General features: G+C 34.6%; 1 protein-coding gene and 1 long non-coding RNA gene across 2 annotated transcripts; both read right to left on the reverse strand.

The window, feature by feature from the left end:
* Window positions 1-209: 209 nt before the first annotated feature.
* On the reverse strand, window positions 210-3,096 carry LOC115445610 (peptidyl-prolyl cis-trans isomerase-like 1). The gene is made up of 2 exons (XM_030171938.2): window positions 2,849-3,096; window positions 210-1,981 (listed from the first exon to the last, which is right to left on the reverse strand). Exons 1-2 carry the CDS (start codon window positions 2,917-2,919, stop codon window positions 1,537-1,539), a joined length of 516 nt encoding a protein of 171 aa, XP_030027798.1. The 5' UTR covers window positions 2,920-3,096; the 3' UTR covers window positions 210-1,536.
* A 7,106-nt stretch (window positions 3,097-10,202) lies between these two features.
* Window positions 10,203-15,899, reverse strand: LOC119190866. Its single transcript, XR_005113240.1, has 2 exons — window positions 15,781-15,899; window positions 10,203-10,519 (listed from the first exon to the last, which is right to left on the reverse strand). It is a non-coding gene; the product is annotated as an uncharacterized LOC119190866 (long non-coding RNA).
* Between the last annotated feature and the right edge of the window lie 46 nt (window positions 15,900-15,945).

Genomic DNA, 15,945 nt, shown 5'->3' on the forward strand with positions numbered 1-15,945 from the left:
AACATTGTCTTGCAACTGGGTGTGGCACAAAAACAGTGCACATAATATATTTTCATGTAAAACGTGTTGTAATATCATTAAAATGTAAATACACACCATTGATTCCATTTAATCCTGACAATTATTTTATAACAATTATTTTATCTGTCTGATCTTAAACTTTATGTAACATTATGGTTCAAATTTTGGAAAGCAAATGAAAAATGAGATTACTTATTACTCAGTAGCTTTATTTTATAAACATTATGCATTGTTTATGTGGTACACTTTTACGATTTTGTAATAGTTCCCTTGTCGAACAAGTGTATAAACATTAGACTTAGTCTGAAATCGTTTGTTAACGGAAACAAAGAATTCAATTAAATATGCTATTTCGAAAAGAGCACATAGCCGAAAATTTAAAAGTAAAAAAATTAAAATTTTCTAAAGCTGTGTCAAAAATTAAAATTTATTTTTGGGTTCAATTAGCAATCAAATATTACAAATTTTTTGGTGTTATTTGTTATCATGTTTACATTTCTCGATATAAATCTAGATATGTATTATATTTATGAGATATGCCCTTTCCGAAATTGCATATTCAATTGTTTATTATTTATTACACAATATATTTGTGAAGAGCTATGACAATTATTTATGTTAGACAAAATATTATCGCCCTAATTCATAAATGTTATTCATCTATAAATCTATCACAAGTCTGTTTCTCAGTGTTGACGGCATGGCAGCCTTCGCAGTGCGTAGACATAGGGGCGATGTGATTGGCTAATATTGAGATACAACTTTAATCTAATTGGGTGTCAGATTAACAAACCTGAACAAACAGCAAAATGTCAGATAAATAAAGCTGAGAAACAGATTGGTTTTCACAGCAATGCTCCGTCCTTAGATAAATAATGTTTATGATAAAGGGGGTTAGGATGGACTAAAAATACTCAATTTTCCATAAAAAACACTTCAGCCTTTACAATGCATGTAACTAACTTTACAATGCATTTTAGTCACATTGCTTTATAAATTAATATTTTTTCGCGTCTCATTATGGAAAAACAATTGGTTGAATTTTGATTCAAATACAATACAATTGGAATTATGTAAGAGAACTATTAATTCTCCCCAAATATTTACAGATGACATAACTCTTTTGCATGGCAAAATACTCTGGTTTGAACATGATAAAGGCAAATAGTATGTACAATTACTACACAATAATGCTAAAGCTAATGAATTTCTCTATTAGTAAATACAAAAAAATGTACCCTATATTATCAATATTTTTCAAATATTTAAGCTCTCAAGGCATTCTGGCAAAACGGGCTTAACCCTGAGACTAAACAAAAACGGAACTAGTTTAGGTCAGCATTGCATTATGCCCAGGTAAGATAAAAATTGTAAAATATGCAAGTTAATCCTGTTATGTCATGAAAATACTAATGTATGAAAGCTAATTTATAAAACAAAAACTTAGGTTAGGCTTCTTTGCACTGATTACCTTAACTGTAAATTTTTTATAGATTATGGAATATTATTAAATATTCACTTTGGGATGTAAGCCCTATCAATTCGTATATCGTCTACAGGACAATCATCCTTGTCACATTCCACTAAACCTATTCTCTTTACAACAGACATGCCATGTTGTACACGACCAAAAATAGTGTGCTTGCCATCCAACCACTGTGTCGGTGCCAAAGTGATGAAAAATTGAGAGCCATTTGTATTAGGGCCGGCATTCGCCATGGACAAGATTCCTGCTCCACTGTGCTTCAATTCTGATGTAATTTCATCATCAAAGTGTGGACCATAGATAGATTGCCCTCCTTTCCCCGTTCCGGTTGGGTCACCACCCTGTATCATAAAATCTCGTATAACTTTGTGAAATCTTGTATTGTTGTAATAGCCCCTGCGAACTAGTTCCATAAAGTTTCTGCATGTGAGCGGAGAGTGCTTCCAATACATTTCTACTACCATGCTGCCCATTCTGGAAAACAGAGCATGAATAAAATTACATGTATATTTAAACTCTTTGTACACTGTACACAGGAATAGCAGTTCAAAATGAGACCTAATTTTTTCCCAAACCATTATGTTACTTATTCCGAGTTTATCACATCTATAACCAGTTCACATTTTACAAATGTAAACTAATTTATAAATTTGAAGAGATTTTTTGTTTAAATGCACTAATCTTAAAAAATACTGGACCAATTTAGAATTGGATTCCACTAATAGACTGTATTATTCCGAGGTGCTATCGGCTACTCTACCCCAGGAAAATATAAAGCAGGACTTTTATCCCAGAAAACATTTCACCCAGACGGAGTTGCTAGTAGTTGCTATAGTATTGCAAATAGGAATATAATTAATAATACTAACAACTTTGTATACTGTTTGGCCAATATGAAGGTTCTTTACTGTAATGAAAATCTGAATTATACAATTTTCTGTAATATGTAAAGCTTTTTGATTTAAAAGTGTATAGTGCAACTTTATGTGAAGTAAACTTTTACCCAAAACTATTCAGTATTTTGTACACTTACAATTATCAAAGATAAAACATTCAGACTTATTGGTATCAATTCTGCCTATGCCATAAACTTTTACCAGAATACAGCCATACTTTATACTTTACCAGATTAAAAAAATCCCCGATTTGAACAATTTCATACGTACTTAAAATTTAAAAGAAGTTCTAAGTTAGCATCGTCTCTTATCTAAGGGCAAGCCCACAGGCGGTTAGCCGGCTCCAAGAGGCTCCGACTATTAGTATAGATAACAGTAGGAATAATGATAGTGATAGCATAAAAATATAACCTCTTACTTATATAAAATTGAAATTTATACTCACGTTGTTTCGAGTACTGCCACTGAAGGTTGCCATGACTTATCCGGGATCCCAGCGCTGGAATAGCCAAGCATATTTTTGTTTATTTATGGATCATGTAATAACAAAAAAATATGAATATTTTGTTAAGCGTTGTATATCCCAATCAATAGTTATCTTCTATTAAATTCAAATTTAGATTTTGGCAATAGTTATTTTAAAACATAAACACAATTCACACATCACAGGTGACAAGCGAGTACCAGAGACAAAGGACGCTGGATAGCAGGGTTGCCAAACCTTTTTTTCCAAACCCTCAACAAATATTGTAGAAACCCCTAAAAAGTACTTAGGATCAATGCCAACGATTGCCAACTCAAAGGACATCGACGCGAAATCTGAAAATATATATATATTATATATTTTACCCACTTCTCCACAACATAATGAATATAGTTCTTCTGTAAAAAAAAATGTGTATGTCCATTCGCGCGTCTGAGTGTGACCAACGCTGATAAGTGCACGCGCATCCAAGCGTTTACCACGCGAACCAATTTGTCACTCGTCAGTCGAAATTTGCAAATACACATCAACCTTTTTATTTTATGAATTTCAACGAGTCTATTGGCAAATGATATTCATTATTACGAAATGTGCAACCACTACTTGAAATTACATAAAATATGGTAGGATGATTATATTAAATACAAATAAGAAAATATGTCAAAATCTGATTATTTATATGAGTAAATTCGTAAAAAGTAAATTATAGATAAAAAAATAAGTATATTTTCTTTATTAAATCCTATTAAAGTGAAATTTACCTTTATCTTTTGCAGTTTTCAATAAAAAATTGAGTAAAACGGAATTTCTAGATCAATTTGAAAATATAAAAACCATTAATTTCATTCACTCTCAGATAATTTCAGAATAAGTGTGAGCTAACATCATTTTATATGAGATCCAGATCGTTCTAGATTCAGATTCTGAATTCGGAAACGAATGCATAAGCCCAGGCAGGGCAATGCATTCGTTTTACAGGTTCTGAATTTCGAATGCAATTGCAGTTTTATAAGCGTGGTTTATGTGAAAAATAACGCTTAGTTTTCCAAGAATCTGGCTTTTTATATCTCCCAAAACCCATTTAAGAAAGCCTCGAATATTAGGTTACAACAATATGTTTCCCGTATGCCTCGTTACTTGAAGGCTTTTTCATTATCCGTCAAAATTTTTGGCTAAAACAATGATTGGGTGTTTGGCAGTGGCAAAGGGTCCATTTTCATCTATATTACTTTACTCTATGGGGTCCATATAAGCCGATTCCTGCCGGCTTCCCTTCCATAATTTATGTAAAATCTAATTATCATTAGATTAGTCCAAGGCGACGCGACGTAGCAGCCATTGTACATTATACGTATGTATATTCATTTACATTTATACGAATGATCAACCTAATTTGGATGCCTCATTAATTCAGAATTTATTTAACGTAAACATGACATTTGGTTATTTTGTTAAATTAATTAAAGGCCCAAATTTCTTTAATAATACTCAAAAGATTATGAAAGCATTAACCACAAAAAAATTACACACAGATTTTTCGAAAACATTATGCTTCCGATACATACATAGGTTGGTATACCTTAGTTACCCTATTTGCTTAACTTATTCTCACTATCTACATGCGGAGAGTCGATGGCGGCGTGTAAGTGGGTGCCGGGAGAAATAATTACGTGTTTTGTAACATTTTCCTCAAAGTTACGTATAACTACGATTTTCGTCCCATCTCTATTCTTCCATTTCTCTCCAAAGTCCTTGAACGTCTGATTCACACGATTGACAAATGATTTCCTTTCCAAAAATTATCTTCTTAATCTCTTACAATCTGGTTTTCGATCTGAGCACAGTACGACTACCACTCTCACTCATATTACGGATGGCATCAGATCAGGTATGAAGGAGGGTAAGCTGACTATTTTAGCATTATTAGATTTCGGCAGTGTCTTCAATACCGTCGATATTCAGGTATTGCTTGGCGTTCTGTGTTCTCTTAACAATTTACTGGTTTCGTAGTTATCTGTTTGGTCGCTGGCAGCGCATCTGTGTTGAGGAAAGTTTTTCTTCCTTATGCCCTTTATCTGCTGGTGTACCACAGGGCGGCGTGCTATCTCCTTTCCTCTTTGCTGTCTTTATAAATTCCATAACAAATCATCTTCGCACTTCCTACTACCTCTACGCTGATGATCTCCAAATTTATACTCGGGCACCCTTAGACAATTTGGCCGATGTGATTACAACAATCAACTTAGACATTCAACACATCTGCGAATGGACCAAAGCCTATGGACTGTCGGTTAATCCTTCCAAAACCCAGGTCATTGTTGTTGGCAGCCCCAGGATGATATTGGAACTGGATCGGGACCAGTTACTATCGGTCTCCTGTAATGGTGTCATCATTCCATACAGTGATACTGTAAAAAACCTCGGCTTGTACCTGGATAAATCTCTCACTTGGGGCCCACAGCTTTGAGATCCTTGCGGAGGTTACACAATTTTCTTCCTGTCGCCACGACGATCTTACTTGTGCAAACACTGCTTCTCCCTATACTTGATAATGCCGATGTCAGCTATCTAGATCTCACCGAGGACCAACTTTCTAAGCTTGAGCGACTCTTTAATTTCTGCATTAGATTGATATTTGGTTTGCGCAAATATGATCATGTGTCCGAGTTTCATGCTAAGCTCAAGTGGTTACCCATAAGACTTCGTCGGAATGCCCTCATTCTTTTTCTTTTGTATAATGTTTTGTTTAGTCCTAACACTCCTTCTTATCTAAAAATCTATTTTTATTTCTCAACGACTCACATCCCAAGTTCTTGAGATCATCGGTGAACCTGAGATTAAAAATGCCTGCGCACACCACCACATTCATGGACAAATCGTTCACCGTTGAAGCTGTTCGATTGTGGAACGCGCTGCCTCTTAAGGTGAGATGGGCGAAAACACTGTCATCATTCAAGCAAAGAAAACTATTTTTCTGACTGAACAGATACATTGATGTGTATGTATGTATTGTACATGTTTTTTTTTTATGATTATTATTTCTTTTGTATGTATTATATAGGTGTATATAACGCATATATATATTTATGAATGTATTGTTTATCAATTATTTGTTTTTTTAATTATTAATATAATAAAATTCACTGCACTACCCTCTCTTTCTATTTCTCGTTTTTATATCCATCCCATGGTTGTCTGGAAGACATTGCCTAGAGCGATAAGACCGCCATTTGTATATGTGCCTTTTGTATCTCTTTTCTTCTTTGAATCATTTTTTCTGCTTGGTACAGAAAAAAGAATAATAAATAAATAAATAACTACATACATGATCATAGCAGAAAATACAAGAGGTTTCGTTATAAATTTATTTTAGAATTATATATGTCCATAAAAATAAATTTCAAGATTGTCAACAGAGCTTGGCATTAATTTAGATCTCAATTCTTTTGTCGGTCATCCATATTCTTAATATAGGACTTGGCTCCCGTATTTCACATTTATGTTTTGAATCGGTATATAAACCTCGAGAAGAGAATGTTTTAAATACACATAGATGAAAATTACGGGCACAGGTAATTTTAATAATGATTGTATTAATTGCACCATTGTCTTCTTAATTTACTATTGCCTTGACTTGATTGACCGACCATGCTTCATCACTTTTTACATCGTTTTACTATAATAAAATTATGATCAAATTTCTATGGTTTTTGTACATATTATTTGGTTAATAAGGAGTATTGTATGTTCCCAGATTTATCAAAATATGTTTACTTCCACGAATGATAGTTAAATGTATCAAATTTTAAGTCGAGTTAATGACACGGCTAATGCAATATTAGTTTTCTCTCTTAAAATTCTATTCTATATTGATTTTAGCTACCCATTAACCATTTTTCACTTTCAAAATAGTGTCTGTAAAATTATGATCAAATTTCTATGGTTTTTGTACATATTATTTGGTTAATAAGGAGTATTGTATGTTCCCAGATTTATCAAAATATGTTTACTTCCACGAATGATAGTTAAATGTATCAAATTTTAAGTCGAGTTAATGACACGGCTAATGCAATATTAGTTTTCTCTCTTAAAATTCTATTCTATATTGATTTTAGCTACCCATTAACCATTTTTCACTTTCAAAATATTGTCTGTAACCGTTTATTATATGGATGTCATGAGATAATACCTATTATTTATATAAACTAAACTTTTGGAAATTTTTAATGTTTATAATGGCTATACTCATAAATATAATACTTAATTATTTAAAAAAAATATGTCAGTGCTGTCGAGAACTATGAAGAAATTTTTCGGCGTCCATCCTCGTCGCCAATCAAGTACCATGAAATAATATTAAGATGATTATTTCTACATTTTAATAATCTAATAATTATTTGACAACGTATTCAATTACTATTGACAATTCGTTACAACCTATTTGTAATCAAAAACTGCTAAGTTTATGGGATCAACTATATAAAGAGTTCGTTACAAATAAGTGAATATTTTTTTTTTATTTTTATTATTGCGGAAATACCCTCTACAATTAGGGAAATATCCCTAATTTGGCAATACTGGTGACAGGTGAAAATCGCATTTCACAGATAAAAAAATAAATTGTCTATGCCTAAACCGTATTGAAAAAGGCAAATTTATCAATGTTGTAAAATCCGTGTTTAGGAAAAAAAAATGCATTATATCAATTAAATTTCGAATGGAATCCCTAAAAACATACTAAAGGTTATAATATTTTGAAACTACAGGCTTATAATTAAGAATTTATTGATTACACTAAATATCTACGTAATAAACATGGTTGAGTGTGTTTAAAATAATTGAATTTTTATTTATGTGCCGATAATATGCAGCAAATATTCTTATGTTTGGTTTGTTAACCGATAATCAGGCATAACAAAAACAGCAGACAAACATGAATAATTATTATTGATCTATGCCGAGACCATTCACTGTGGTTTCGCATCGGGCATCGTATGTGACCTTGGACGACTGTGCAGCAAAATGAAGTATGAATATGTAGCTTTAGTTTATTTACGGCGCCTACCGCGTAAATGTCTTAGCATTTTGTAAATTATGACGAAAATTTTAAGGGTAGTTAAATATGTACTTTCATCAAGAGCCCCAATGTGAAAGCGAAGGTTAATTTTAAAACAAAATTGAAAGCTTCATTTTTAACCTTTGGAAATGCTGTATTACAAAAAGTCGTATTTTATAATTATTATTTTGAAAGGATTATTATATATTAAATATATACAAATTAAAATAGGTAACTAAACAAAATAGGTATTATAAATAATTCTTCATAATATAGGAAGTACGCTTAATCTTACATAATTCGAGTGTGAAACCGCAAGGACAATTACTGGTTTCGTCATTCGTGCATCTATTAATCACAGGATCGGTCGTGTTAGTTAAAACCCTAAGGACAAAAATCTATTCAGATGGACTAATTCGAATTGAAAGAGCGTGACGGCTCTTCGTTACTTCCTACGCAGAAAATTAGGATATGTTATTCCACGTGAAACATTAATAAAAGGGCTGTTAGTGCGCTTTATTCACATATTTATTTATTAGCTTTTGCTCGCGATATCGCCCGCGTCACAGAGTTTTCCGCAATAAAAGATCCGTTATTTATTTTTCTGGAATAAATAAGAAGTAGCCGATATTATTGCTCCGTCCCAAATAGGAAGGATCCCAAGGTCACAAATGATCATTATACTAAATTTCGTCCAAATTTGTCCACTAGTTTTTGAGTTTATCACGTTCAAACAATCAGACGTGGCAGTGAACTTTGTTATATGTAAGGATGTACTTTTAGGTTTTCCTGCAGATTACATATTGAGTTTACACAAGTGTAGTACAACGATATGCATAATATTCTGATGAACAACCTACTTAAGGAGTATACAGTATTCAGTACCTATGTAATATGTACTCTTTTAAATATAAATTGTATTATTATTATGCCGACATCTAAAAGTACAAATTAACTAAAATTAACCATAGGAAAAGAAGAGAATGCTATATTCTTCCACAGCAAAATTTATTAGGTACATAAGTAGGTACTATTTTTGTTATTTCTTTAGCGATTAGTGATCACCTTTGTGAAATTACATAAAAAAATATTTACATTATTTTTCGATTTATTAAGCGCTAAAAGAAGCAAACGTGGTTTAAGTAAAATGATATATAGCTTTTATGCAAAAACCTAACTTCATTAGAGGAAATGTATAACTTATCACGGGACTTACTAAACGAAATTTATTATATTTACTTTCATTATAATGGATCGGCTATCGTATACTTAAATAATTTAATGTAAGTCTCATTTTAGGACAATCTCGTTGACAAATCGGTTGACAAATCGGCAAGAGCGGGCCGCCCTGGGTAGCAAATGTAGGGGAGTGGCAAATTTTTTTAAATAAAAGGTTTAAAAATTTTAATTTCGTCCTCTTATGTTTCGCGTGGCGCTTTTTTGCTCTCATGTAGCGCCGGATGGCAAATGTTAGGTCTGCCCATGCGGCACAAGCCGACGCTACGCCGCTGCAAAATAAAATACCAAAGTATAATTTTATTGTAAAGTTGTATCAGTATAATAATAATAACAATAATCTTTTTTTACTTTCATGAACAACATAATATTGTTACTAAAATAGGAAAGAATAATATTGTTATTGTTATCATGTTTACATCGATTTCCTCTTTGGGTAACAGCCTCCTCCAAGGAATTCCATGTTCCTCTATCGTTTGCAATCTCTATCCATCTATGCTTCGCCATTAATTAAGGTAAATATGGAACAAAACTATTACATTAAATACAATTAATTTACATATATTATGTTATTGAAACAAGCATAAAACAAAAATACTTACATTTTTTTCTTTTAAGTTAGTAAATAAGTGTGCAAAATTATTATTATACTAACTAGATATATTCGTATTGTAGCGGCGGTCACATTTTATGCGTATGTTCTTACTGAGATTTTTATCCTGAGTAGTAGTAGTAGTAGTAGTGCTATAAATGTATTACTAAGTACTAGTACATTTATAGCACTCACAAAAACACATACTATTATGCATACCTACCTATTATATGCAAGATAGTGCCTATTATTTATATAAGTAAATTATACTTGTCTACACAGTTTCTATTAGTTCCTACGATGTTTTGTAAATATATTTTCAGCTTGTTTGATCTAAGCACATCCGTACGAGAAAGAACCTTAGCCATAGTGATATTTCATCTTTGATATAACTCTTACGCTTATGTACTAAATTACTCGAACAACGAAAGTTCTTCTTCTTCTTTGATTACTGGCGACGAGCTTGATTATGAAGCTATTCCGCCAATGTCACGTTGTTTCAGACTGCAGATTACTGAGGTATTAATCTGGGTATTAAAGTTGAATGTCTTTATGATGAAGACTTTTGTTAATGGGAGAAGATAAACGAAGGGGATTTGACAGTTCCATAGAGAATATAACCACTACGTTAAGACAGTTCTTGAGTGACAGTTGACTCTCTTTTTTCCCCTCGTAGCGTATTGAACAAAGAGAATTATAATATATATGGAAACGTATTGAATTGATGTTTTCCCCAAATGTTAGTGATCTACAACAACATGTATATGATAAGTAGACATCACGCATAGAAATATTATTTTAAACCAATAAATAAATAACACCACATGCATTAGATATAACTAAACGTACAGAAACATCTGACACTTATGACTAAAAAGTTAGAAAGGACTTTAGACTTAGACAGTTACCTATGTTATAACTTTATTTTGTTAATTTCTATAAATTTACATAGCTGTCTAACAAAGGAGAGTCTACCAAGGAGAGGATACACTTGAAACTAGTGGGGCGGGAGACGTTATCAGGAAGAATATTATATAGGGGATATCGTAATTTGGGACAATTAAAGAATAAATGATCGGCGCTTCCTTCCTCCAAGCCACATTCACAAAGTGAATGGTCTCTAACTCCCTTAATTTTTGCCAGATGAATCGGGGTGCATGCATGGCCGAAACGAAGACGACAGATTGTGGAAATAGCAGTTTTGTCCAATTGACGGAACTTGAAAAACCATGGTTTGACTGGGATATCTGGAACAATGTCTCCATAGTATTTTCCCTTCACCGATTTAGATACCCGCCACTGCTCATTCCATGTGCGAGTTAGTCGAGTAAGGGACAAAAGACATAAGTCTTGGCAGAAGTAATTGTAGTATTCCAAGGAACCACTCTGAGTCGCAAATTTTGCACAGGAGTCCACAGTTTCATTGCCATGAATCCCTTCATGACCCGGAATCCAGGCCAGTACTATTTTAAGGTTATGTAGAGCACACTCAAACAATGTCTGTCTTATTTTCAAGGTAATAGGGAATTTAGATTTGGAGCGGAACGGATTGGACATTATGGCCTGAAGACTACTTAAAGAGTCGGAAAAATTATAGATTTATCTAATTTATGCGATTGGGCAAATCGAACAGCTTCAAGTATTGCTATAGATTCCCTGTAAATACAGAGGTGCAGGGAGGAGATTTAAAAGAAAGTATGATGCGTGAATTAGGAATCCAAACAGCCGAACCCACGCACGCGTCATCTGATAATTTAGAGGCATCGCAAAACATTGGTAACCAACCCTCCCATTTTGAATTCAATATCTCATTAAAAACAATGTTTGCCTCGATTGTACCTTTATTTATGCCGAAATTGAGAAGGACAGAGGGTTTAAAATTAGGGCCTTATAAGGAAGGGAGTACAAAGGACTAAGTGAGGATTGGAACGTTGGGCAAGATAATTGAGAAAAACTGCGGAAACTAAGAAGAAGACAAGGCATGGACCGTGGATTACTTGGAAGTGACTGTGAAAGAGTTCTAAGTTTATCTAAAAGAGGGTGAGAAGAAGATTGAACAATTTTAAAGAAAAATCTGTCACACAGGTACTGGCGACGGATATGAAGGGGGGGTTCAACGCACTCCACTTGCATGGCATTGATAGGAGTAGATTTCATAGCCCCCATAATTATACGTAAACATCTAGCTTGTATTTTATCCAAACTATTCAAACCTGCCTTATTACAATGGTCTAGCAGAAAACAGCCGTAATCCAGGTGACTTCTGATAATTGCATTGTATAGCAATTTTTGAGAGTAAGGATGTGACCCCCACCAAACTCCAGACAGGGAACGCAAGATGTTAATCATTTTTTCACATTTTGGGAAATGTAAAGGCAATGGGGGATACCAGTCATCCTCGAATCTAGTATAATGCCTAGAAATTTAGTTTGATAGACCTGAGTAATGACTTCGTCATCAATAAGGATTTTAACAGGGGAATATTTCTTTTTTGTAAACAGCACAGAATTGCATTTTGATGTTGATAGGGTGAGACCATGAACATTTAACCAATCACCCAGATATGCTAGTGCCTGGTTTAAGTCAGATTCTACACAGTGAATAAATTTGGAAGATGAGTAAAGTACGAGGTCATCTGCGTATTGTAGGACTTGACAGTAACTGTTCACCACTACATCCAGATCATAAGTATAAATGTTGTAAAGCAGAGGACTCAGTACTGAACCTTGAGGTAGGCCTTTCCAGACAGTTCTAGGGGTAAGAATGTGTTATTGATTTTAATTACCACTGATCTGCTCGTCATCAAATTAAATATGAAATGTACCATCTTCTCAGGGACACTCAGCTTTAGAAGTTTTTCTCTGAGAACCGGAAGAAGAACATTATCATATGCAGAAGTGATGTCTAAAAAGACACCTAAAAGTACTTCTTTGTTTTGGAAAGAGCGGTAAATATCAGTTGTAAGAATGCTAAGACTGTCTAGAGTACTCATGCCTTTCCCTGAATCCAAACTGCGTATCTGACAATTTGCCTGAGTTCTCCATGAACCAATCCAATCGATGTTTGAGCAGATGTTCTGAAATTTTAACTAATATAGAGGAGAGGGCTATGGGTCTATATGAAGAAGAGTGAAGAGGATTTTTACCTGGTTTGAGAAGAGGAATAATAATTTGTGTTTTCCATGCATCGGGAACAACACCAGTTTCAAAAAAATGATTAATCAGTTTTAGGTAAAACTGTTTGCAGTTATCGTTAGCTCTTGTCAAGAACGAATAGGGAATGCCATCAAGCCCAGGAGATGAGTCGACAAGGCCGTCTAAAGACAATTGCAATTCTTCAAACGAAAATGGGGATGCTAGGGGGTGAGTTGAAGGAAGAGGAGGATATAAGAGGGGAAGACAGGAAAAGTCTGGGACTGAAGGAGGGGCAATTTTAGAAGCAAATGAGTCGATCCAAGTGGAAGGATCATTGGATGGGGTATTAGAAAAATTACGGGCAGATCTAAACCTTTTATTTGTCTCCAAACATATGATGAAGGGAATTTGGGTGACAGACTTTCGCAAAACCGCATCCAACCCTGCTTTTTAAGGGATAATAATCTGCGGGAACGGGCCGACATTTGTTGAAAAGAAATGAAATTCTCTGTCGTCATTGAAGAGTTATATTTAATTTCAGCTTTGTGGCGTTGGTGAATAATGCTCGTGCACTCTGCATCCCACCATGGCGGCGACTTTTGGATGATTTGCCTTTTTTAAGTGGAATGTGAGAGTCTGCAGACGAAGAAATCGCCTCAACGAATTTATTATATGCATCTAAAGGGTGTAAATTACTATTGCCAGATATAACATTTAATTGGGAATCGAGGGATGCTACATATGATGGCCAATCAGCCCCAGATAAACGATATTTGAGGAGAGGGAGAAGGGATTTTGAAGAGGAAAATTAAGTGGGACGGAGATAACAATTGGAAAATGGTCACTGCTAAAACTGTGGGGACTTATTTCCCAATGTAGTAGAGACGCAAGAGATGCAGAACAAATGGATAAATCTACAACACTCTTTGGATTCTGAGAAGGGTAAACACGACGGGTAGGAGACCCATCATTGATAACACAAAAATTAAAATCATCCAATATTTCGAGAAGAGGAAAGGAGACACGGTCACACCGATAGGACCCCATGATGTATGGTGGCAATTAAAATCGCCCATGATTATCATAGGACTAGGAAGGGAAGATAAAATAGAACGAAGTTCAAGGAATATGAAGGAAGAAGGATGAGGGATGTAAATAGAAACAAAAGAAATGTTAAAACACCTCACAGCCACGACATTAAAGTTTTGACTATGAGGAGGAACAGCTAACTGGGTATAAATGAGGGACTGACTTACAAATAAAGCACTTCCCCCATAGCCATCGTCCCTGTCATCCCGAAAACCTGCAAATCCAGGGACTCGAAAATGAGAGCCAGGGACAAGCCAAGTCTCGGAAATAGCAAGGATAGATGGGGAATATTTAGAAATCATAAGAGAAATTTCATGATTCTTATTGCGGATACTCTTACTGTTCCACTGAAGAATCTTTATTGGATCCATTGTTAACAAGGGAAAAAATTAATTGTAATTTATTGGCAACGTTGGTCGGTAAGCAATCAGAATATGTGGATATAATAGTGAATACTAGATTTATAAGACCTTCTAGAAGGTTACTTTCTGGGAGAGAGTCATCTACAGGAGTATTCAAAGCGCAGCCATTTGGTTGTGAAGAGGCAGGATCAGAAGTAATATCAGAATGTAACACTCTATTATAGCTCTTACCTAATGGGGCTCGGGATCGAGGGAGGAGAAAGTAGTTCTATTGTATGAAGAAGGTTTAGGAGGTGAATTATTGGGTGAAGGAGAAGGCATATTAATTGGGGAAGATTTGATAGCTTGTGAATAAGAGTTATTAGGTTTAAAATTGAGGATGCCATGTCGTAAGACACATTGTCCCTAGACATGAGCATTTTTATATTTTTTGTCTGTCATGTTCAGGACAGCTTTTGTGTGTGGCAAAATGACTACCAGAACAGGAAGTACATTTAGCAGATTGCATGTCCACCGAGCATGAGTCACCTGGGTGTGGAAGAGAACATTTATAACATCTAGTTTTTGACCGACATTGGTTTTAATGTGACCAAAACCGCAGCAGTTAAGACATTGAATTGTGGGAAGTATATATATATCCACAGGAAGAGAGTTATAGAAGTAATATACGTAAGAGGGTAATTTTGTGACAGAAATGTAATTACAATAGTTTGAGTTGGTAGCCAACTAGGAGCACCATCTGTAATTACCTTTCTGCTGAGTCGTCTCGCTTTAATTGCTTTACCACATCCATCTGGAACTTCTATGTATTTAATGAAGTCATCCATGGAAACCTCAACAGGAATTCCTCGAACTACTCCCAACCGGGTCACATTGTATGACGGGATTGAAGAAACATAATTATTGAGTGATAAAGTAGGATTAATTAAAAATTATTTGCATCAACAGCAGTAAGAAATTCAATAGAAATTCTGTTGCGACCCACTTTTTACCCCATTTTTCATTATGTTTGGTATTTTATGCTTGAACAAAAACTGGCCAAAAATTAATTGGTCTGATGGTCGATCCAGATGAAGGATCAGTTTCAACACGAGACACATGAACGATAAATGGACCTGTGCTTGAATCAGGGTAAGAACTCAAAAGTTCCTTGTAACTTGTGTGAGTGAATGAGGTTTGAATGGAAGGGCATTCAAGGACCGGTTGTGCTGAACTAGTTTTTGGTAGGGATGATTGTCTCCGAGGAGTCATCGCTTTGGCGTTTATAGGCCGATTGTCTAGCCACACTAGTATCAGGGTGCAGGGGAAATAACATCCATAGCAACCGTTTGGGAAATATCCGGGGATCGGGGGTCCGGAGGTGATATGTCCATTGTTACTATATGAGATAGTAACAAGGACTAATTAATACACAAAACACTTACCGACACCACTAAGAATATACAGAACACAATTCAATAGGAATTATAGTAATATAGAGATTTCCTGATTTTTTAAAAGGTTTAAATACAGAATCCCACTGACTCGTGTATCAGCTACCCTCAAAAAACACAACGAAAGTTAAAAAGGTCGCTGCGTCTCAAGTTGAA

Source organism: Manduca sexta, chromosome 27, assembly GCF_014839805.1.
Source record: "Manduca sexta isolate Smith_Timp_Sample1 chromosome 27, JHU_Msex_v1.0, whole genome shotgun sequence".
NCBI lineage: Eukaryota > Metazoa > Arthropoda > Insecta > Lepidoptera > Sphingidae > Manduca > Manduca sexta.

Bases quoted from the DNA above. Each gene is read 5' to 3' on its own strand.
- LOC115445610 (XM_030171938.2), bottom strand. From the start codon at position 2,919: ATGCTTGGCTATTCCAGCGCTGGGATCCCGGATAAGTCATGGCAACCT. The intron at 1,982-2,848 runs GTGAGTATAAAT...TCTGTTTTCCAG, and splicing joins GTGGCAGTACTCGAAACAAC to AATGGGCAGCATGGTAGTAG.